We start from the raw sequence: 26,083 nt of genomic DNA on the forward strand, positions 1-26,083 counted from the left end.
TTGATTTACCTATTTAGCTAACGTTATAAGCTTCGACGTTTCACTTTATATAAATTAGTTTGTTTGTTTACATCCATTGATTTATATGGATTATGCATGTTACAGTAAAGCAGTTAATCTGATATGGCGGATGTTTACTTAACTTCTATGCATTAAGAGCATATTTAGTGCATTGTGTAAAAGTGTTGCTATAAAGAATACTGTTAAATCTTATTGAGTTATTGGGAAACTTTATATTTGATTGTGTTAAAGACAACAGATGTTACACTTTTGTAATGTTTCTTTTTTGTTTATTCTTTCAGTCTTACAGAAAGAAAGAAAACTATAGAAATAAAACTGAGGAAAAAAGATAACAAAAGATACAATATCAATCCTCAACATGACTTCTGAAGTTTTCTCCTTCATTGCTGTTAACTATCTGTCTAGTTGTACAAAGCAGACGTCATACATACGAGAGCAGAATAGTAAGAAGACAGTAATACACAAGTTCAGCACGGAGCAGTCCAATACGTAACAGTGATTTAGCGCTGCGGACGTAGCGCCTACCAAACTCCAGGATGGATGAACAATGAACAAACGCTTCTGTCAATGAAGACTAGATCTATAGCCCAATCAAGTAACAGATCATCAACAACAAGCTCAGCAGCCCTCAGAGCTAGAGCAAGGGCTGAAGCTGCCCACATGCACGTTTCAAAAAGAAGCGGAGATGATGGTTGAAAAGGAAACTTTAAAAGCAAAAATGCACATTCTACAGAAAGAAAAGGAGGCAGCTACAGCTTGTGGCAGCGGTGGAAAACACTGAAATAGACTTTCGCCAGGGCATTGACTTACCACTCACACCATCCAACACAGCACAAAGGACAAGTGAGTACGTCTGGCAACACAGCCCTAACACGTTGGAACACATGTCTATGCACAAATCTCCACAACCTGCAATAGATACAGTCAAACGAGAAATGAGCAGCCTATGAAGATGCCCAGCTACAAACAACACTTAAAGACGTGAAATCTCAATTAACAGAGAATGTCGCACAACATGCTCATGAAAGCGTACCTTCAGTGCAAACACTGAAAAATAGCAATCTGTATAGACCTTTAGATGCAGCTTACCTGAGACAGCCGGAACACCAGAGGTGGGATGCTGACATCTCTGCAAAACATACAGCGGCTACGCCAGATATCGCAAAGTACTTAATGCGACAAGAGGTGTTTACGTCTGGTCTAACGGAGTTCGATGACCACCCAGAAAGTTATTGGGCATGGAAAACCTCCTTCCAAAGCGTCATAGAGGAACTCGCCTTAACCCCAAGAGAGAAGTTAGACCTCCTAGCTAAGTGGCTCGGGCCAATGTCTAAGGAACAACCCGAGCTAAACGCAGCCACAACCCAGCTGCAGGGTTAAACATGGTTTGGCAAAGACTAGAAGAGACTTATGGATCCCCAGAGGCAGTAGAACATTCACTCCTGAAGATAATTGTTTATCAGTTTATTCGTTCTGAAGCCAAAACCAGAAACGACCCTAGCTTTATGATGTCGCAAGCTCATTACTCAAACCCAACCAAGTCAGAGAGGTTCGTAAGACACAACAACAAAATACCAGTGTCTGTAAGGAAGACTGACGTGTTTTCGGAAACTAAAGCAGCTCCTACAGGTTTTGTTGAAAAGGGAACCATAGAGCCAGACCGATTATGCCCGTTACATAACAAACCCCACGCACTCAGAAAATGCCGTATCTTCCGCAGCAAGCCGATGGAGGAACGTAAGGGAGAAAAACATCTGCTTCAGGTGCTGTGGTTCAATCAAACACAGAGCAAAAGACTGTGATAAAGAAATAGTATGTAGAGAATGTGGCAGCAAAACTTACACATCAGCCTTACATCCTGGTCCATCACCTTGGTCCACCGAAACCCCAGCAGATCAAGGCAAGGAGGAGACACACGATACTCCTTATGGGAATCTCCCTGCAGTGACATCAAAATGCACAGAAGTGTTCGGAGAAAACACCTGCTGCAAAATATGTTTAGTCAAAGTTTACCCAGAAAATCGTCCATAGAAAGTAATTCAGCCGTACGCAGTGTTAGACGATCAGAGCAATCGTTCACTGGCTCGCCCTGAGAGCTTCTATAACAATGACCTCTGCGAAAAGGCGTCTCCCTATACGTTGAAGATCTGCTCCGTTTTTTTAATTGAAACCTCAGGAAGGAGAGCAACAAACTTTGTGGTGGAATCACATGATGGAAAGGTGAAGATCAAATTGCCAACCCTTATTGAGTGTGATATGATCCCAGACGATCGTACCGAAATCCCCACACCTGAAATAGCCCGCTACTTTCCTCACCTGAGACATTTAGCAGATAAAATACCCCCACTCAATGACAATGCTCAGATCCTTATCCTGCTTGGAAGAGACATTTTACGAGTACATAAAGTGAGGCAGCAGTATAATGGAGATCATGAAGACCCCTACGCCCAACGTCTAGACCTCGGGTGGGTAATCGTAGGAGATGTTTGCCTGGACCAGACTCACAAACCACCTAACATCAGGGTGTACAAGACACACACATTGCCTAATGGGAGGACAACCATGTTAAGTCCTTGTCCTTACAAAATGCAAGTGAAAGAGACACCTAAGAGAGAAAGCACTCACCAACCTAGAATGCTAGACTATGCACTGCGAGAAGAGAGGACAGAAAAACTTGGGGACACGGTCTTTGACAGCCACCCTGATGATGAAAAGGTAGCGTTGTCAGTAGATGATCGAACATTCCTGGACATTATGGACAAAGAGGTGTATAAGGATCAGACAAACAGCTGGATAGCTCCGCTGCCGTTTTGCAAACCCCGCCGCCGTCTTCCAAATAACAGGGAAGTGGCTCTGCGACAACTCTTATCCCTCCGACGAACTCTAGACAGACGCACAGACATGAAAAAACACTTCCTGGAATTCATGAAAAATTTATTTGAGAATGGTCACGCAGAACTAGCATCAGAATGTGAAGAACATCAAGAAAAATGGTACTTGCCTCTGTTCGGAGTTTATCATCCTCAAAAACCGAACCAAATAAGAGTGGTTTTTGATTCAAGTGCCAAACATGACAGGGTGTCGTTGAATGACGTGCTGCTCAGCGGGCCAGACTTAAACAATGCCTTGCTTGGCTTCTTAATCCGCTTCAGAAAAGAGGACATCGCAGTCACCGCTGACATTCAGCAGATGTTCTATGCGTTTGTTGTTCGTGAAGATCATCGTGATTTTTTACGATTCCTTTGGTATGAGGATAATGACCTGGACAAGAACATCACCGAATACAGAATGAAGGTGCACATATTTGGCAACAGCCCCTCACCCTCTGTAGCCATTTATGGTTTAAGGAGAGCTGCACAAGAACATCAGGATGAATATGGCAAAGACTGTAAGGAGTTCGTCATGAGGAACTTTTACGTGGATGACGGATTGATATCAGTTCCGACAGAAGAGGAAGCTATCGATCTCCTGAAGAGGACGCAAAGATTGTTAGCAGCATCAAACTTAAAACTACACAAGATCGCTTCCAATAGCAGCAAAGTCATGTCAGCATTTGCGTACGAAGACCTTGCAAAGGACTTAAAAGACCTTGACATGGGTGCAGATCCCCTCCCACTCCAACGGAGCCTTGGACTGATATGGAATTTAGAGAGGGACAATTTCGGATTCCAAGTATCTCGCAAAGAGAAACCGTTCACAAAAAGAGGTATCCTATCGACTGTGCAGAGCCTCTATGATCCACTGGGTTTTGTGTCTCCCATTACAGTTCAGGGAAAATCTCTCATCAGAGAGCTTTCATCCAAAGACCATGGTTGGGATGATCCTCTCCCATCAGACAAACAAGGGTCCTGGAAGTTGTGGAAAGAGTCTCTTCTGGAACTAGAGACATTACACATCAAAAGAAGGTATGTGCCTATCCCTCTTGTCTCATCACAAAGTCGAGAACTCTTTTTATTCTCTGACGCTTCCACACAAGCTATCGCTGCAGTAGCCTACCTGCATGTCACCAATGATGAAAACCAGTGCCACGTAGGGTTCATTATGGGCAAAGCAAAGTTAGCGCCACATCCCGCCCATACAGTTCCGCGTTTAGAGTTGTGTGCCGCTGTCCTGGCAACCGAGATGGCGGACACAATCTGCTGTGAGATGGACATTGAGATGCATGCTGTAAGATTTTTCACTGATAGTAAAATTGTTCTCGGGTATATCCATAACACTTCCAAACGATTTCATGTGTACGTTGCCAACCGAGTCAATCGCATCAGTAAATCAAGTCACCTACAACAATGGCAGTACGTTGCCACTGAACAGAATCCAGCAGATCACGCTACCCGCCCTACATCTGTAGACATCCTCAAGGCCTCTGGCCCTGAATTCTTGAAAAACAACAGTGAACGTCCACAAATCAACAGCTTTGATCTTGTTGACCCAGAACTTGATGTTGAAGTTCGGACCCAAGTAACTGTTAACTACACCAAAGCTACGAAAGGTCAGTTCAGCTCTGCACGCTTTGAACGATTTTTTAGCTGGAAGAGACCACTGCAAGCCATCACAACACTTATTCAAGTAGCAAGAACATATGTCAAGACTCGCAAAGTGGATGCTGTCGAAGCACGTTGGCAAGCTAAAACAATCATCATTCATTGTGTCCAACATGAAGTCTATGGAGAAGAGTTTAAGTGTTTAGGAGACAGGATTCAGCTCTCAAGAAAAAGTACACTGTGAAAGTTAAATCCTTTCATCGATGAGGATGGTCTCCTTTGGATTGGAGGACGCCTTACCAACGCTAACTTAACCCCAGATGAGAGACATCCTGTCATTCTACCAAAAACTCATCACATCACGACACTTATAGTGAAACATTACCATTAGGATATTTTCCATCAAGGTCGTCATCTCACTGAAGGTGCCGTCCGGTCGGCAGGAGTGTGGATAGTAGGAGGTAAACAGGTGGTGTCTAGTGTCATTCATAACTGTGTGACCTGCAAAAAACTGAGAGGGAGGTTAATGGAGCAAAAAATGGCAGCCCTACCATCAGACAGACTTACCATGGAACATCGTCACTCGACGCACTCGTGGAGGTAGCGCTGAAAGTAAGCGATGGGCTGTGTTATTCACATGCATGAGCACGAGAGCAACACATATTGAAGTGTTACAATCCATTTCCACTTCCAGTTTTATAAATGCTTTACGAAGATTCTTTGCTATTCGTGGGCCAACCAAACAGCTTCACTCAGACAGAGGCACAAACTTCATAGGAGCGTGCAAAGAGTTAAAATTCAACACCAGTGATCCAGAACTGACAAGTTACCTTGACAAGCAGGGATGCAAGTGGACTTTCAACGCCCCCCATTCATCCCATATGGGAGGTTGTTGGGAAAGACTGATAGGAGTAGCTCGTCGTAATTCTGGAAGGAATGTTGTTGCGGTCTGACACGAAGCATCTCACACATGAAGTGTTGACAACACTGATGGCGGAAGTAGTGGCCATTCTAAATGCTCGGCCATTGATTCCAGTGTCTACTGACCCTGACAATCCTGTTATATTGACGCCTGCAATGATTCTCACTCAAAAGATGACTGCAGTAACAGTGCCTCCAGGTGACTTTGATGGTAAAGATCTTCACAAAAATCAGCGAAAGCAAGTGCAGTGTTTAGCGGAGCACTTTTGGAAAAGATGGAGACAGGAGTATTTGGTGATACTTCAGAAATGTCGTAAATGGACTGATGACAAGATTAACCTACAAGTGGATGATGTAGTTCTGATGAAGGACAGTCAGGCTAAACGGAATGACTGGCCAGTTGGAATTGTAGTAAAGACACTGCCTAGTCAAGACAACAAAGTACGCAAGGTTAAAGTTAAAGTTGTGAGACAAGGAACAACAAAAACTTATATCAGACCCATCTTTGAGCTTGTTTTTCTTAAGTCTAAAGACTCATAAAGGGATGAACATTCTGATGAGTAATAACGACTTTTGTAAATCTGGCTAGAGATTGATGGTATTCCTTTATGTCTGGTTGATAGATATTTGATTAATTAATACGTTGATGGTGGCATAATAATATACCAGGCGAGGAGTGTTCTGCCCTTCGGCGTTTAAGGTTCCGCCTTTTTGGCGTTTAGTTAGTTCCTAGTCGGATCTGTTTCAGTGACGGACCTGTTGAAACAACAGCGAGCATACAGTATTGTTCAAAATAATAGCAGTACAATGTGACTAACCAGAATAATCAAGGTTTTTAGTAAATTTTTTATTGCTACGTGGCAAACAAGTTACCAGTAGGTTCAGTAGATTCTCAGAAAACAAACAATACCCAGCATTCATAATATGCACGCTCTTAAGGCTGTGCAATTGGGGTATTAGTTGAAAGGGGTGTGTTCAAAAAAATAGCAGTGTCTACCTTTGACTGTACAAACTCAAAACTATTTTGTACAAACATTTTTTTTTCTGGGATTTAGCAATCCTGTGAATCACTAAACTAATATTTAGTTGTATGACCACAGTTTTTTAAAACTGCTTGACATCTGTGTGGCATGGAGTCAACCAACTTGTGGCACCTCTCAGCTGTTATTCCACTCCATGATTCTTTAACAATTCATTCACATTTCTTGGTTTTGCTTCAGAAACAGCATTTTTAATATCACCCCACAAGTTCTCAATTGGATTAAGGTCTGGAGATTGGGCTGGCCACTCCATAACATTAATTTTGTTGGTTTGGAACCAAGACTTTGCCCGTTTACTAGTGTGTTTTGGGTCATTGTCTTGTTGAAACAACCATTTCAAGGGCATGTCCTATTCAGCATAGGGCAACATGACCTCTTCAAGTATTTTAACATATGCAAACTGATCCATGATCCCTGGTATGCGATAAATAGGCCCAACACCATAGTAGGAGAAACATGCCCATATCATGATGCTTGCACCTCCATGCTTCACTGTGTACTGTGGCTTGAATTCAGAGTTTGGGGGTCGTCTCACAAACTGCCTGTGGCCCTTGGACCCAAAAAGAACAATTTTACTCTCATCAGTCCACAAAATGTTCCTCCATTTCTCTTTAGGCCAGTTGATGTGTTCTTTGGCAAATTGTAACCTCTTCTGCACATGCCTTTTTTTTAACAGAGGGACTTTGCGGGGGATTCTTGAAAATAGATTAGCTTCACACAGACGTCTTCTAACTGTCACAGTACTTACAGGTAACTCCAGACTGTCTTTGATCATCCTGGAGGTGATCATTGGCTGAGCCTTTGCCATTCTAGTTATTCTTCTATCCATTTTGATGGTTGTCTTCCGTTTTCTTCCACGTCTCTCTGGTTTTGCTCTCCATTTTAAGGCATTGGAGATCATTTTAGCTGAACAGCCTATCATTTTTTGCACCTCTTTATAGGTTTTCCCCTATATTCAACTTTTTAATCAAAGTACGCTGTTCTTCTGAACAATGTCTTGAACGACCCATTTTCCTCAGCTTTCAAATGCATGTTCAACAAGTGTTGGCTTCATCCTTAAATAGGGGCCACCTGATTCACACCTGTTTCTTCACAAAATTGATGACCTCAGTGATTGAATGCCACACTGCTATTTTTTTGAACACATCCTTTCGACTAATTCAACTAATTGCCCAATTGCACAGCCTTAAGAGCGTGCATATCATGAATGCTGGGTCTCATTTGTTTTCTGAGAATCTACTGAACCTACTGGTAACTTGTTTGCCAGGTAGCAATAAAAAATATACTAAAAACCTTGATTATTCTGGTTAGTCACATTGTTCTGCTATTATTTTGAACAAGACTGTATCATTGTCAAGGCTGCTTCATTACAGAACTTGGTTAAATCTTTGTCTGTAAGTAATCATACGTTTAAATTGTGTTTTTCCATGATGAATATGTGCACATTAAGTAACGTGTTTATTACGTTAGTAATGGTTTCGGTTTTCTAGTGTTGTATGCTCACAATCGAGGCATTTGTTTTCTCTGATGCATTGATTTACCTATTTAGCTAACGTTATAAGCTTCGGCGTTTCGCTTTATATAAATTAGTTGGTTTGTTTACATCCATTGATTTATATGGATTATGCATGTTACAGTAAAGCAGTTAATCTGATATGGCGGATGTTTACTTAACTTCTATGCATTAAGAGCATATTTAGTGCATTGTGTAAAAGTGTTGCTATAAAGAATACTCTTAAATCTTATTGAGTTATTGGGAAACTTTATATTTGATTGTGTTAAAGACAACAGATGTTACACTTTTGTAATGTTTCTTTTTTGTTTATTCTTTCAGTCTTACAGACTCAAATGAAAGAAAACTAAAGAAATAAAACTGGGGAAGAAAAGAAAACAAAAGATACAATATCAATCCTCAACACGACTTCTGAAGTTTTCTGCTTCATTGCTGTTAACTTTCTGTCTAGTTGTACAAAGCAGACGTCGTACATACGAGGGCAGAATAACTGGTATTTGTGCCATTATTTAACACAAAAAAAACATGTTTTAAATCATTTTGCGCTTGAAATGTCTGCAATTGTTATTGATAGAAGAGACATCACAGAAATTAGAGATCAGAGATTGTGTAGTACAGAGGCAGAGGAGTTTTTAACAAGTAACATTTGTTTTTTAATGCCAGAGGAACATATTATTTAAAATATTTTTTCCGAGCCATGTTATTTTTTATTTGCTGGAGGAAATAAGAGTCACTCGGAGAAGTTACACAATACCAGACGTTTCAAAACTGTAAACCTTAAAATTTTCTCCTCCTTATACTGTATGACAGTGTGGATGTTATTCTAATTAAATGAAATAAAAATGTCAAAAGATATTTTAATACTTTGAAAAATATGCAAAATATGCTGTTCCAAATTATTATGCAGAATGCACTTGTCTTTAACCAAATGTATAATGATATGGTGGATTATAATGATCCAAAAAAAAGACATCCGTCAAATGTGCTGCATGGACACAAAACAAACATTGTCCAAAAAACAAACACAATGTAAAATAAATAGTGTATTCACAAGTTACATAACAATATATGAGCATATCTTTGACGTGACTTTAACTCTCCCATTCATTAAACTTGTAAGTAAACAAGTATAGGAATTAATCAAAGATAGATTAATCGAAGATCGATTAATTGTTACCATCCCTAACTCCAAGTGTATTTTATTCGTCCACACGATATGACATTATTATGGTAACGTTACATCCCTGAAAGGTACATCCAAGAGCGCTGATCTTCGACGGGTTTAGGGACAATCATTTCCAACTGGGATTTACAGACTGATTTATGAGCTAAGGCGGCCATTCCCAAACTGTGGTCCGCGGACCACTAGTGGTCCGTGAGGGTACTGCAGGTGGTCCGTGTAAAGGCAAAAAAAGAATATGTATTTTTTAAGAAAATGTATATAAATAATATTAAGAATATTGATATCAATTTTAAATTAAATTGTCAAGTTATTACTAAAATAGGCCAGTGGCGCTCGGCCGTGACATTCAAGTTCAGTGCCGTACAAAATGGAGCGGTGTATGAATATTTGGCAGCCGTTTTGTGCAGTAAACTTTCTTTTAACAAACCTGTTGTACTGAAGTGATGACCAGTTATAGTTTTAGTGCTAGTAAGTAGTGATGTCCCGATCTCCACTAATAATACGTGGCCGATCACATTTCTGATTCGGACAGCCGATCTTATTACAGCTATTTCATGTACTACGGCTTTTGATCAGTAAGTACTTATCGATCTAAAATCACTGTTAGTTTGAGTCGTTTATAACATGCATTTGAAAAAGCAACACTTGTCAAACATAATTATTAAACGTATTCTTTTTTATCATGAAAATACCTGAAAAGATTTGAAGAACAGCAATATAAATATATCCTTCAGCCATTTCATGGAGCTGCGTGTCATCACAGCTGCGTGTGTATTGTTCTTCGTCTACAGCAGATTTTGAGTTTCTGCACGAGAGCACCCCCTGGGTTTTGGATGTAGTGGCATTTCACCGTAATTCATTGAGAAACATAGCAAGCATTATCGGCCGATCGATCGGAGCATCCATAGAAACATTATGTTGCTTATGAAGTTTGTGTTAGCGTTCTACGATATACTACTACGTCTACACAACCGTAAACATGCTTTAACTAATTCCGATTTAAAACAGTTGCTTATGTTGGTTATTTTGGTAATGTTATTCACTTTGTACTGCAAAGTTTTCTCACTGGTGAATGAGACATGAACGTCTGGTCTGTGCATATTCATGTGTCTTGGAGAAGGCGTGGCTTTGGATGGTGATTTGAATGGAGAGTGGGATCGTGATTTCAGTGCTAGCAGGCTACTGTTAGCATTTTTCAGATACCAGATACCCTGCCTTTAATTTGAGCCATTTTAGTAAATAACCCACAGACATTACCACTCCCATCTGCGCTTTTTTGGAACTATAGCGCTAAAAAGCATTATTAAATCTGGCCCATAGTGTTTTATAAGTTTGGTAAGAGTGCCACCTAGTGGATAATATTAGAAATATGGATTGCTGTAAAAACTCGTCAATTGTAGGAAAGAGTTCAAATGAGCGTGATAAATAAAGTTTTTAGTACATTAAGTACATTTCACTTAAAGTTGTTTATTTAACAAAGCAAAATTTAAATGTTTAGGGCAGCGAGTTGTCATAGAATTCTTTAGTTAAATGAACTTAACCTGGAAAAAATTTTTGTTTTAAGAACAACATTTATGGCAAAGTTGATTTCAGGTTTAATTGCTGAAAATATTTTTTATTTTGACTTCAGCGATTTTTAAGATATTGGTCTTACTCCATTCAAGTAAATTAGACTTGGTCTTGATTAACAAAGTGCAATGACTTTTCTTTAAATGGACTTTGTTATGAGTTCCTTCAACAGTTAATAATTCCCCAAAGAGTGCAAGAACACCTTGCAAGAACAAAAAGAAAGTACCTTAATGCTCTACTAGTAGGAAAATTCCTTACAGTTTTCTCAGAATATTTATTCCCTCAGATTAAACTTCACTTCTACACAATGTTTAAGTTGTGTGTTTGTGTTTCTTACATGTCCAGCCATCCATTTTCTCCAATGATCTCAATAGCTTTCATATGTTCTCCTGCAGACAGGTACATGTCTGCAGCCGCTCTGGGTTCTTTGCTGTTCTTGGCCCAGTCTGCCTGTTTCTTCATCAGCAGTTTAGTGTTTTTAGGGTCTGTTGACTGCAGAAAGTCCTTCAACACACACACACACACACACACACACACACACACACACACACACACACACACACACATGGTTTGTTTCACTGCATTAGTGAGTACATATTGAAAGCTAAGATGCAAAACCTCTAAATAAAAATGAGATAATGATATTAACTAAATAGTGTTATTAACTTGTGTTGGGCAATAACTATTTACTAGTTACCAGTTTTCCTAGTAACTAGTAGTGAAACTACCTACATTTTTTTTTAAATAAAACTACAATTACTATCCAAAAAAGCAGGATAGCTTTTTCATTCTGCCAACATTTTTGGTTGGTTCCACCTGCTTGAACCCTATTGCAGATTTTAGTATATATGTTACTGCTTTATAAAATTACAGAAGATTTTGGCTTGACAAAACCTGGCCTAAACATTTTAAACAGTTTAAGAGAAGTTAGATTTTTTAAGGAAGTCTGGTTTAGTAGCCTATCTGGCTGTTGCCATGTTTTAGTATAAAGCTGACATTATTCAACATGAAGTTACCATCCGTGTGTCTCAATTAGTTCCCTAGCTCCCGAGGTCGTGAATCAGTATATCGTGTACACAGGTTCGGGCACTGGTAAGGACCCTAGCTCACTTCACATTGGGACAATGTTCACTTATTTTTCTGTCACGTGGCTGCTTAAGCGCGTTGTAATCACTCACAGCTGTTACTCATTAACAACCGGCAAAACCAACATCTCTCTGACTTAATTTTAAAAACAGTACATTGTGAAAAATGCTGTCATTATTCTCTTACATATCTGTGCATAAAATTGGAGGCATATAATTACATTTTAAATTTAATAAATATATTTACAATTTTAAATAAATATTATTATTTTAAATATTGAGTAGATTGTGGTCCCTTACTGTGTAGCAATGTGTGTTTATATTTACAACTAAAACAAACGTTTGTCTTTATAAAAGTTCTGTAACATTTCATAAAGTTTATTGAGTTGGATCACGTGATGTTCGGTTGGCGAGCTTCAGAAAAGGTCACGTGATTTCCGGTTAGGGAACATAGGGACCATCGATACTCACTGGTTTTTGCGTTGCATTGTGGTAATTTTTAGGGAACGAACGTTCCAGTGCACTGAACGGATTTTGCGATTGAGACAGCCCTTAAAATGGCCGACTCCCTGATCAGTGCCCTGACTACTGAACAAGGGAGCTAATTGAGACACACGCCATGATTTAACAAAGCTAACATTATTTGATAGCATGAGGGTGAGTAAACTATGAGACAATTTTCATATTTGGATGAACTACTACTTTAAATATACCTTGGCATACTCAAACATGCGGAGATCAGTGTACATGCTTAGTGCGCGACTGTCATGGCCGGTTCTCTTGTACAGTTTGGCAGCTTCATGGAATTTGCCCTGGTATGCATAAACATCGGCGAGGAAGAGTTCACTATCATTTTCACCTCTCTTTTTTCTTTCCTGCACAAAACACATACAAGAATAAATTCAAATCACATCCACACACTGCAATTTACCCAATGCATTTACAGTCAGCGAGAATACAAGAACCACTTTAGTGATTAACCACGTATTGCGGTGCCAAATGCATGCAGTGTCAGGGTTAGAATGTTATGACCCCAAATAAACACAGCTGAAGCAGCTAATCAAGGTGTTCAGGGTTGCTTAATAACTACAGACAGGTGTAGAAGAAGGGTTGAAGACACCTGACCTAGGGTTTAGTAATGCACCAGTGTGAAATATCAGATTATGAATACCCAGGGTTGTCTCTCTCTCTCTCTACATATATATGTATGTGTGTGTAATCAACATCTGATGTGTTACATTGCATCTGTGTCCTGATGTTATCAAAACATGTGTCTGTATTGAAGGTGTAAACCAAATGCCTTATACAAATGTATGACCCATAAAAACTGATCAGTGGGAATAACAAAGAAACACCATTCCTCAGGGTAGACAACTCGGTAGACCAATCTCATGTAAGAGGTCCTAACACAGGGGTGGACAATTGTTGTCCTGGAGGGCCACAGTCCTGCAGAGTTTAGCTCCAACCCTAATCAAGCACTTTTTACTGTTTAAAGGGGACATTCCACAAGACGTTTTTAAGATATCAAATAAATATTTGATGTCCCCAGAGTACATATGTGAAGTTTTACCTCAAAAAAACCATATAGGTAATTTGTTGTGGCATGTTAAAATAGGCACTTTATGGGTCTGAGCAAAAATGAACCGTTTTTGTGTGTATCCCTTTAAATCCAAATTCGCTGCTCAGGTGGGCGGAGCCTCAAGCACTCACGCTCAGAGCCATAGAAGGAGAGAGTTACGTCAAGTCCGTTGACTCCAATGGAACGGGTTTTTTACAGCAATGGCGGACCACGGAGTCTCTCCAGAGTTCCCGGAAGTCACAGTCAGCTCCATAGAGTTGCATTAGAAAGATTGAATGTGTTGAACTCAATAAAAGATTTAAGACTTAATACGCTTTACAAATAAGATTGTATGTTAGCAATACATGTGAATCGAATGACTTTATGCATCAGTGTGTTTGTAGTGCATTATTTCTCATTTGATAAGTACATTAAGGGGGTGTTAGTAGAAAACGGGTCAGGCTAGGACAAGCTGTGGATAACTTTAGCAACACACAACAAACCACGAACAGCCTTTTATTGGTAAATTTTGTTTTCTTAATGCAGATTCATCGATTATTGTAAATATTGTGTAATTAGAGAGGCTATTAAATAAAGTGATGCTATAAAGTGCATATTTATGCATCAAACGTATGGGTGGAGTGTTTTTGACACTGTGGTTTTGCTGGTTAATAAATAAAATAAAATAAATTAATTTATTAATAACTTGTCTACTTACATAGTTAAGAGATTAGTAATCATTTAAAGTGATGATGATGCTATTTCCCATCAGATGTTTATATTAACAACAAAAAGAAAACTACACTAAGCCAGAAATATTATTATAATTTATAATAAATTAAACAAAGTGCTTTGTAAGTCTTTTTTATGTTGTGCTTTGTATACTAATAAATTAAACCAGTATGAGTTACATACACAGCACATTCACTTTGTATATTATTAACAGGCATAAACTTACATTAGTACACAGTGTGATGCATTTAAAAGCTTTAAAGTTACTAAAGGCAGCGTAAAACATGTTAACAAGGGACATACCAGCAGATGACCATACAAATCTTCCTATATTGGTGAATTTAATTTGTCAAAAAACATTGTTTATATAACTACATAACAATACTACCTTCACATTTTGATGTGATATATAAATATTGTAAAAAATACGTTTCTTGACTATAAATTAAGAAAAATCACAGCTCTTTGCCTCTAACTCAATGTATTTCAATGGCTCACTATGGGCTTCTAGGAACTAACTGAAATCTCCGTGAATCACGTGACGGGCGAGCTTCTGGACTTCCGGTGGCAGAACTCTGTTTTTCTATGGCTCTGCTCACGCTGTAGACCAGTGGTCACCAATCCTGGTCCTGGAGGGTCGGTGTCTCTGCAGAGTTTAGCTCCAACCCTAATCAAACACACCTGAAGCAGCTAATTAAGGTGCTTCAGGTGTGTTTGATTAGGGTTGGAGCTAAACTCTGCAGAGACACCGGCCCTCCAGGACCAGGATTAGTGACCACTGCTGTAGACAAAACAGAGCATCAAGAAGGAGATTTTATCACGAAAGAAGTTAGTAAGCGATGTTCAGCATTATATATTTGAACAAGTTGAAAAAGTCAATCATCTGTTTTATACATACTAAAAACATGTTTATCAGCAGATGGGGAACATTGTGAAAATATAGCTGCAAGCAGCAATGGCGGGCCCTCGATGCGTTACCGCTTTTTTTTTTACCGCTACACGATGCGTCCGAGAAAACGATGCCCGGTGGGCAAGGGCGTCAAGTGGGTAAACATCAGTGGGCTATTTAATGTTGTTACTGAGCCATTTGGGGACTGTAGGTAAAAGAAAAACCCCACATTTTAGACAAATGGAGGCGCTAGTGAGCCACTAAAGAGACACGCCTTTGCCTGACCTATTTGTCCACTCTGAACAGCCGACAACTCTGATGTGTGTGCCAACGTTTAGGTTAATCTAAGCACGCCAAGAGTCCTAAATATGCCTGAAATAAAAGTAAAGTTTGTGGCGTTGCCATGGGAACAGCGTTCAAGATATCAAAAATCCCTTCACAATTTATCATCTACAATGTCTCGGCATCATGTTGACCACTTCTGGTGTCAATCTCATGAATATTCTAGAAGGAGTATTTAAAAGAACATCGGCGTCAACTGAAAGGCTTAAATAAGCCTTTAAAATGAAAGTAAAGTTTGACGCGTTGCCATGGGAACAGCGTTTGAGATATCAAAAATCCCTTCGCAATTTATCATCTACAATGTCTCAGCATCATGTTGACCACTTCTGGTGTCAATCGCATGAATATCCTTGAAGGAGTATTTAAAGGAACATCGGCATCAACTGTAAGGTTTAAATATGCCTTAAAAATGAAAGTAAAGTTTGACACGTTGCCATGAGAACAGCGTTCGAGATATCAAAAATCCCTTCGCAATTTATCATCTACTATGCCTCAGCATCATGTTGACCACTTTTGGTGTCAATCGCATGAATATCCTAGAAGGAGTATTTAAAGGAACATCGGCGTCAACTGAAAGGCTTAAATATGCCTTTAAAATGAAAGTAAAATTTGATGCGTTGCCATGGGAACAGCGTTTGAGATATCAAAAATCCCTTCGCAATTTATCATCTACAATCTCTCGTCTTCATGTTGACCACTTTTGGTGTCAATTGCATGATTTTTCTAGAAGGAGTATTTAAAAGAACATAGCATGGAACTGTCAAAAAAAATCCAGCTTTGTGACTGACGCACTTCCTGGCGCCTGGTGGTGGCGCTATACCCGGGAGTCACAATAGGCACATCGATGCGATCGGAATCTTCAGACGAACAAACACCCCGCATGGCATCACAATAAGATATTTTTTGCCTTAGATATTAGACACTTCCTGTTTCTCTGAATTTCGCCATAAATTCGTCGCCTTGCCATGGCAGAACCGTTCGAGATATCAAAAATCCCTTCGCAATTTAGCAAGTCCAATGTCTCGACATCATGTTCACCACGTTTGGTGTCAATCGCATGCATCCTCTAGGAGGAGTATTTAAAAGTTCAACGCATGCATTTTTTAAACAATCCAAAATAGCCGACTTCCTGTTGGGCGGAGCTTAAATGTTAGAGGGCGAAAGTTGTTCAGGTCGATGAGATCTATATGCGTACCAACTCTCGTACATGTGCGTACATGTTTGCCCGATCTGCGCAACAATGTTTGTTTTTGCATTACAGGGGGCGCTACAGAGCCCCCGTGCCACGCCGAGAAAACGATGCACGGTGGGCATGTGCATCAAGTGGGTATATATCAGTGTACTATTTCATGTTGCTACTGACCCATTTAGGTACAGTAGGTTAAAGAAACCCCATATTTTAGACAAACGGGGGCGCTAGTCAGTCACTAAATAGACACACCTTTATCTGACGTTTTTGTCAACACTTAACAGCCGACAAATCAGATGTGTGTGCCAAATTTAAACTTAATCTACGCTGCCAAGAGCCTGAAATATGCCTGAAATAAAAGTAAGTTTGAAGCGTTGCCATGGGAACAGCGTTCGATGTGTCAAAAATTCCTTTGCAATTTAACATCTTCAATGTCTCAGCATCATGTTGACCACTTCTGGTGTCAATCGCATTAATCCCATACGAGGAGTATTCAAAAGTTCACAGCATGTAACTGTCAGCCTTAAATATGCTGGAAAATGAAAGCAAAGTTTGACGCGTTGCCATGGGAACAACGTTTGAGATATCAAAAATCCCTTCACAATTTATCATCTACAATGTCTCAGCATCATGTTGACAACTTCTGGAGTCAATTGCATGAAAATCCTAGGAGGAGTATTTAAAAGAGCATCGCATGGAACTGTAAGGCTTAAATATGCCTTTAAAATGAAAGTAAAGTTTGACAGGTTGCCATGGGAACAGCGTTCGAGATATCAAAAATCCCTTCGCAATTTATCATCTACAATGTCTTGGCATCATGTTGACCAATTCTCGTGTCAATCGCATGAAAATCCTAGAAGGAGTATTTAAAAGAACATCGCATGGAACTGTCAAAAAAATCCAGCTTTGTGACTGACACACTTCCTGGCGCCTGGTGGTGGCGCTATACCCGGGAGTCACAATAGGCACATTGATGCGATCGGAATCTTCAGACGAACAAACACCCCGCGTGTCATCACAATAAGACATTTTTTGCCTTAGATATTAGACACTTCCTGTTTCTCTGAATTCGCCATAAATTTGTCGCCTCGCCATGGCAACACCGTTCGAGATATCAAAAATCCCTTCGCAAATTAGCAAGTTCAATGTCTCGACATCATGTTCACCACGTTTGGTGTCAATCGCATGCATCCTCTAGGAGGAGTATTTAAAAGTTCAATGCATGCATTTTTTAAACAATCCAAAATAGCCGACTTCCTGTTGGGCGGAGCTTAAATGTTAGGGGGCGAAAGTTGTTCGGGTCGATGAGATCTATATGCGTACCAACTCTCGTACATGTGTATACATTTTTGCCCGATCTTTGACCCAATTTTTGTTTTTGCATTACAGGGGGCGCTACAGAGCTCCCTTACCACGCCCGAATTATAGCCTTTGCCGGGTCCTAATGGCCGACGACTCTGACATCTCTGCCAATTTTCAAGAGTTTTTGAGTATGTTAAGGCCCCCAAATTGCCCCGAAACGTAAAAAAAAAAAAAAAAAAAAAATTCAGAGCAAAAACAATAGGGCTTCGCACCTTTCGGTGCAGGCCATTCTGGCCTGCTCCTCGGTGCTCGGGCCCTAATAAATCCGAGCAAAAACAATAGGGCTTCGCACCTTTCGGTGCAGGCCATTCTGGCCTGCTCCTCGGTGCTCGGGCCCTAATAAAATAATAATCTGAGCAAAAACAATAGGGCTTCGCACCTTTCGGTGCAGGCCATTCTGACCTGCTCCTCGGTGCTCGAGCCCTAAAAATATAGCTGCAAGCAGCAATGGCGGGCCCTCGCACGTTTTTTTACCGCTACACGGTTCGTCCGAGAAAACGATGCACGGTGGGCAAGGGCATCAAGTGGGTAAATATCAGTGGACTATTTAATGTTGTTACTTAGCCATTTGGGGACTGTAGGTAAAAGAAACCCCACATTTTAGAAAAACGGGGGCGCTAGTGAGCCACTTAAGAGACACGTCTATGTGTGACCTGTTTGTGCACACTTAACAGCCGACAACTCTGATGTGTGTGCCGACTTTTAGGTTAATCTAAGCACGCCAAAAGTCCTAAATGTGCCTGAAATAAATGTAAAGTTTGGGGCGTTGCCATGGGAACAGCGTTCGAGATATCAAAAATCCCTTCGCAATTTATCATCTATGATGTCTCGGCATCATGTTGACCACTTCTGGTGTCAATCTCATGAATATTCTAGAAGGAGTATTTAAAAGAACATCGGCATCAACTGAAAGGCTTAAATAAGCCTTTAAAATGAAAGTAAAGTTTGACGCGTTGCCATGGGAACAGCGTTCGAGATATCAAAAATCCCTTCGCAATTTATCATCTACAATGTCTCGGCATCATGTTGATTACTTCTGCAGTCAATCACATTATTTCCTCAGGAGGAGTATTTAAAAGTTTACCATACGCAGATGTAAGGTTTAAATATGCCTTAAAAATGAAAGTAAAGTTTGACAGGTTGCCATGGGAACAGCGTTTGAGATATCAAAAATCCCTTCACAATTTATCATCTACAATGTCTTGGCATCATGTTGACCAATTCTCGTGTCAATCGCATGAAAATCCTAGGAGGAGTATTTAAAAGAACATCGCATGGAACTGTCAAAAAAATCCAGCTTTGTGACTGACACACTTCCTGGCGCCTGGTGGTGGCGCTATACCCGGGAGTCACAATAGGCACATCGATGCGATCGGAATCATCAGACGAACAAACACCCCGCGTGTCATCACAATAAGACATTTTTTGCCTTAGATATTAGACACTTCCTGTTTCTCTGAATTCGCCATCAATTTGTCGCCTCGCCATGGCAGAACCGTTCGAGATATCAAAAATCCCTTCGCAATTTAGCAAGTCCAATGTCTCGACATCATGTTCACCACGTTTGGTGTCAATCCCATGAATCCTCTAGGAGGAGTATTTAAAAGTTCAATGCATGCATTTTTTAAACAATCCAAAATAGCCGACTTCCTGTTGGGCGGAGCTTAAATGTTAGAGGGCGAAAGTTGTTCGGGTCGATGAGATCTATATGCGTACCAATTCTCGTACATGTGCATAAATTTTTGCCCGATCTGTGCCCCAATGTTTGTTTTTGCATTACAGGGGGCGCTACAGAGCTCCCTTACCACGCCCGAATTACAGCCTTTGCCGGGTCCTAATGGCCGACGACTCTGACATCTCTGCCAATTTTCAAGAGTTTTTGAGTATGTTAAGGCCCCCAAATTGCCTGCATTCTGGCCTGCTCCTCGGTGCTCGGGCCCTAATAATAAATCCGAGCAAAAACAATAGGGCTTCGCACCTACGGTGCAGGCCATTCTGGCCTGCTCCTCGGTGCTCGGGCCCTAATAAAAATAATAATCCGAGCAAAAACAATAGGGCTTCGCACCTTTTTTTAGAGTGTTTTTGGGGTAACACTCCGTGGATATAAGGCACTCCTCAAAAGCAGCTTTTTAAAAAATTGAATAAATTATTGTACAAAAAAAAGGGCTACAAACAATGACAAAAACTGTCCTATAATTCACATAAGCTCAAAAGATATCGAAAATAAATACAATTTCATGTTACTATAGTTCAGGGGTGTCCAACCTTTTTTCATTGGAGAGCTACTTTCTAAAAAACAAAAGTGGTCGAGAGCTACTTGTCTCACGTAATACCTAAATTAGGGAGTTAATACACAACGATCTATTAACTCACTGTGATTTGAACTCTTTCCTCTACAGCATTTTTTTTTAAGTTGCCAGCCAGTGCCAGCATTTTTTTAAATATTTTTCACAAAATTTTAATACCTCCCAGAAAATGCATTTCTTTAAACATTAACATACGATACATCAAATGAAAGTACAGATCCTTTTAAACAACAACAACAAAAAAAAAAACTTTCATGTTGTCTTTATTTATACTTTTTATTACCTCTTATAGGATTCTTAAAAAAAACACATTTTGAATAAAAAAAAATCATTTATTAAAGATCAGATTTAGAAAGATGATCCAAACTTACATAGAGTATTTACTGCTTTTGTATTCATAATAGGTATGTATGCCCTTTTTTTCATTTAGATTAATCCATATGTCTGAAAAACGAGTACTCGATTAACTGAGGCAATGAAAGGGCGTCATTGTGAAAAAAAAAATATTTTTATTAAACACTCAAATAAAATTTAATTTTGAAGAAACTATGACAAAAAAATTTATATTAGAGTATTAATGAAATAGATGTTTAACAGAAACCTCTAACAGGAAAAGCTGCGTGATGAAGTGAAACTTAAGGGTTAATAAACACAAACTGATGCGCTTTATACTGTATGACGCACTCTACATAATATTAAGCCTTGGTACAACATAAATGTATTATAGAAAGTGCATCTGCACAAAATGTAAGACTTAAATTAAGTTATACTGGACAGAAAGTTTAACTCCTGTTTTGAATGCGCATCATCAGCATGCTTTTAAACACGTCCAGTCAAAGCACAAGCTTGATAATATTAAGCAGCCTTAAGTCTTTTGCTATCATTTTAGTGATTAACGTTAGCTGTGTCATGTCATCCTCTTACCTGTTCTCAGTCAACATGTAATGCTCATATGGCTCTCTGGTATTTCTTGACATTTGATGTTTAAATATGAGATGATAACCCATTGAACTTGTGACAACGACTGTATTTTCGTTTTACCAAAAGTGAATCCGAAAATCACGGCATCCTTTTTAAACATAGTGTCTCGATCCGAGGTGTGTTCGGCTTCAAAGCGTCGCACGCATCGGTAGGTTGCTGTGGCGCGGGCTTCACAGCGTTGCGCAGATGGATCGGCCGGTTGCCGGAACGCAGATGCGCGGACTTATCTGTTTGTTTTTGGATCATACATGTTAAATTACTGATGTCATACGCCGGTCTACAACGCGACGTCAAACACGCCCCCAATTTTTAGTACCACAGGCGCTTGTAACACTAACCAGACATCAAAATGCGCCATAACCACAGAAAATAAATAAATAAATAAACCCACGAGCGAGCTACCTGCAATTAAGACACAAGCTACCAGTAGCTCGCGAGCGACGTGTTGGAGACCCCTGCTATAGTTAATGTGTTTAATTAGATTTTTTCAAAGCAGATCCGAAACAAAATAGCCTGTTACATTTTCTGTAGACACAAAGTACTGAAACTTAGTAATTAAATAACAATAATCAGACACACGCAAAAAAATAAACCCCTATATATGTTTAGTGGACCGTCCCTCCCCCTTGTGCGGAAAGTTATTTTTTCTCTAGAAGCCCTCAAACACAGGATGAAAGACAGTAAATTATGATTAACAATGACTTTTGTGTAAAGTTCATATCATACACCATATGCATTTCTGTAATTTTCACCAGCAAAATAAATAAATAATACAAATATAAAAAAGTGCGGTGGCGATGATGACCTCAGCACCGCGGTTGGCATCTTATTACTGCGGTGATGCGGTGACGCGGTTATCGTCACAACCCTATGACCAAACCACATGAGCACATTTAAATGATCTGACTGTAATAAAACAACACGTTTAATGCTTAAACTTTAGAGAAACAGATCAAATGACATGTTTAAGTTTATCGGGTATGATTGAACACATTCGCGTTTCAGTCTCTCACTCTCTATCTTGTAACTCATATTCATTTGAAACTTCAGAAAAACATTAAACATATGCTTATTGTGTATGATAGTGAATACGCGTTGTTCCCTCACTCTGTATAGTGCAGTGCATTAATCCTCGTGTTCATTCATATAAACTTCAGAGAAACATAAACAATATACTTGTATTGATGAAAGTTAACCATCGCGTTGCTCTCTCTCGTTCGCTCTCTCTCGTTCGCTCTCTCTCTCTCTCTCTCTCTCTCAGGTAACGTTAATCCTCATCTTCAACCTTTAGAAAGACCATTAAAACTACAAGTTATAAGATTGTAGGCTACTGTTTGTGTTTGAGGGAATACAAACGAGTCGTGCTGTCAGTCATTATTTCTCTCTGTCTCTCGCAATCGTGAAGCCGCTTCATGGTTGGATAGCGCAGATGAAGGGGCGGTATCATTATAATAAGATCCCCTTAATACATCATGGGGGGAGCGAAATCTGAATGACCTATATTTTCACATGCTTGCAGAGAGAGCCTTACCAAAACAAAGTTACAGGGTTGCTATTTTTCATGTTTTCTGGGTTGGTAGAAGCACTGGGGACCCGATTATAACACTTAAACATGGAAAAAGTCTGATTTTCATGGAATCTCCCCTTTAAACTTGTTAATTTCTTAATAAAAGGCCCAGTTGTACTATCTTGACATGTGAGAACATTGTTGGAAAAAAGTTTTTATTACATCCCAACAACTACTGATACATGTGAAATTTGTTTGCAGGAAAGGTTTTGGACATAAAATAATGCCAAAGTATCTTATTTTGAAATTTTCATCATTTAAACACTTTTTAACATTTGTCTTAAACTGCTAATTTGAACGGACAGTTGCCCCACCTGCCATTTTACAAGATTGTGATACAAAAACAAAAACTTGTATTTGTTATAAAAAACATAGTTAAATGTTTTATAGAATAAAGTGACATGTCTTAAATGTATTAAGCTTTTTTATAGTTCATAATTCCGAACATTGACCCACGTACCTGGCTCACGGCTCTGTGTGGGTTAAAGCAATGGGTTTTTGTAATGTCAGGTCAGAGGTCAGACTTCCACCTGACCTCAACTCTCGTGAAAATGCACACTTAACCAAAAAATCTCTTAAAATAATCACCAGAGCAATGTTTCTGATAACCGTGATACAAGCAAAATAATTGATTGGCATGTGTGTTTAAAGTTTTTATTTTGGACAATCTAACAATGACTTCCAAAAAACTCTCAAAGGCCACACAGCAAAGTAAAGATGGCAATGCTCCAGATGATTCCCTCACCTCAGCAAATGCTAATGCTATACTTGCCACTATTGAGACACAAAGAAACAATCTGAAGCGGCTTATCAATGATACTAAGGCTATGTTTACATTAATGCGTTTATCCTTTAAAACGCGTTACTTTTGCTACGTTTACGCCTTTCATCTACACTACACCACCGCGCAGCGATTGGTCGTGCCATGTCCACGATGGTGGTCCAGGAACGCCACTTATGGCTATGTCTGGCGGACATGTGGGATGCGGAGAAGAACAAGTTCTTAGACGCTCCCGTGTCCCAGGCTGGTCTATTCGGTGAGTCGGTGGAGTCTTTCGCCCAGCAGTTCTCCGCCGCCCAGAAGCAGACGGAGGCGATCGCTCAGATCATGCCCCGGCGCAAGCGACCTGCATCTCGCCCTCCAGCGCCGGCTGCCCCGTCTGCTCCTCGCCGAGGGCACCCTTCGGCGGCTGCCTCCACCCCCCCCCGCTAGAACATCTTCCAGGCCACGGAGGGGGAACAGCCGTCGGCAGCCCACCCCGCCCGCTTCCCGTGGTAAACGGAAATCGAAGCGGCCCTGAGACGGGCGACCTGGATTTGGATGGGATCACTCTACGGGAGACGGTGATGGCATCGCTCCCTCCACCGGTAGAGGGCCGTGTGGAGAATCTTTGGTTTCCTTTTGTTTCTGTTCCGCCGGCTTCTCAGCCGGCACCCACAAAACCACAAAAAGAGTGCATTCCTATTCCTTCTCCAGGTCTCCAAAGGATCGAGAGAGATGTGAGCGGGCATTCACATGCTCTTCCTCCCTCTCCTCTATCGCCAGCGGGTGTCCTGAGGAGTCCGAGCTCTCCGCTGAGGAGATTGGACCACCAGCACCCTCATCGGAGTCTGCGCTCTCCGCTGAGGAGACCAGACGACCGTCACCCTCAGCGGGCTCAGGTCAGTGTCACACACACACATACTGTAGATACTTATTCTGTCACAGCAGACGTACCGGCAGTTCCGCCTGTCTCGCTTCACCGCCCCACCGCGGGTACACCGGTAGTGCCGTTAATTCCCCTCGTACGGTCCCTGGGGGCTTGGCTTCAGCTTCCCAACCCGTCTCGTTGGGTTTTACGCACTGTCCGCCTCGGTTACGAAATACAATTCAATCGACACACACCCAAATTCTCGGGCATTCGTTTCACCACGGTGAAAGCGTCCGATGCACATGTACTGCGTGCAGAGGTCGGAGTCCTGCTGGCGAAGGACGCGATCGAGCCGGTCCCTCCAACAGAGATGAGGTCGGGTTTCTACAGCCCGTATTTCATAGTACCCAAAAAAGGCAGTGGGCTGCGACCGATCTTGGATTTGCGCGTTCTGAACAAATCTCTGCAGAGGAGGTCTTTCAGGATGATAACACCGAAGCAAATATTCAATTCAATTCGCCCGCAAGATTGGTTTGCGGCAATAGACCTGAAAGACGCGTACTTCCATGTGTCCATTCTCCCTCGTCACAGACCGTTTCTCCGGTTTGCTTTCGAGGGACAGGCATACCAGTACAAAGTTTTACCGTTCGAGCTGTCTCTCTCTCCCCGTGTGTTTACGAAAGTAGTGGAGGCGGCGTTAAAACCCCTCAGAGAGAGCGGTGTTCGCATATTGGCTTACCTTGACGATTGGCTTATAATAGCGCATTCTCGGCGGACGCTTTGCGAGCACAGAGATTTAATGCTTCGGCATCTTGCCCGTTTGGGTCTTCGGGTCAACTGGGAAAAGAGCAAACTCTGCCCCACGCAGAGGATCTCTTTTCTCGGTATGGAACTGGACTCGATCCATTTATCGGCGCGTTTGACAGAAGAGCGCGTCCAGTCAATTCTGACTTGCCTCGGTTCATTTCGAGGGAAGAATGCGGTCCCGCTGAAACAATTTCAGAAGCTCCTGGGGCATATGGCAGCAGCAGCGGCCACTGCTCCATATGAGACCGCTTCAGCGTTGGCTTCACGATCGAGTCCCGAGGAGAGCGTGGCGCTGGCATCCATCGTGTAGCTATTACACCTGCGTGTCGCCTAACATTCCCCCCGTGGTCGGACCCCGCGTTTCTCAGGTCCGGTGTGTCCATGAGACAGATCTCTCGGCATGCTGTTGTACACACAGATGCGTCCGACACGGGCTGGGGTGCCACGTACGACGAGCTTACAGCTTCAGGGGTGTGGACAGCACCCCAGTTGCACTGGCATATCAATTGCCGAGAGTTGTGGGCAGTATATCTGGGACTTGTACGCTTCGCTACGGAGCTGCGAGGGAAGGATGTACTAGTACGCACCGACAACACTGCGACCGTTGCGTATATCAACCGTCAAGGCGGTTTGCGCTCCCGTCACCTGTCGCTCGTCATCTCCTCCTTTGGGGTCAGAAGCATCTGAGGTCCCTTTGTGCCATTCACATTCCGGGCTCGCTCTATACAGCGGCGGACGCGCTTTCTCGAGCTGCGCGCCCCGGCGAATGGCGACTCCACTCCCAGACGGTCCAGCTAATTTGGAAGAAGTTCGGTCGTGCGCAGATAGATCTGTTTGCGTCGCCGGACGATACCCACTGTCGCTTATTTTATTCACTAACCGAGGGCAGCCTCGGCGTGGACGCAT

The 26,083-nt window shown here is 41.2% G+C and overlaps 1 protein-coding gene across 3 annotated transcripts in view; it reads right to left on the reverse strand.

Annotated features, from left to right (window-relative positions):
- Positions 1-26,083, reverse strand: part of ift122 (intraflagellar transport 122 homolog (Chlamydomonas)) — a 171,460-nt gene that overhangs the window by 40,269 nt on the left and 105,108 nt on the right. For all 3 annotated transcript variants that reach the window (XM_065271392.2, XM_065271393.2, XM_065271391.2), the window contains 2 exons: positions 12,527-12,688; positions 11,066-11,232 (listed from right to left, as the gene is read on the reverse strand). In XM_065271392.2, the coding sequence (XP_065127464.2) occupies positions 11,066-11,232; positions 12,527-12,688 (329 nt within the window). The remainder of the gene's footprint in view (positions 1-11,065; positions 11,233-12,526; positions 12,689-26,083) is intronic.

Source organism: Paramisgurnus dabryanus, chromosome 11 (genome assembly GCF_030506205.2).
Source record: "Paramisgurnus dabryanus chromosome 11, PD_genome_1.1, whole genome shotgun sequence".
Classification (NCBI taxonomy): domain Eukaryota; kingdom Metazoa; phylum Chordata; class Actinopteri; order Cypriniformes; family Cobitidae; genus Paramisgurnus; species Paramisgurnus dabryanus.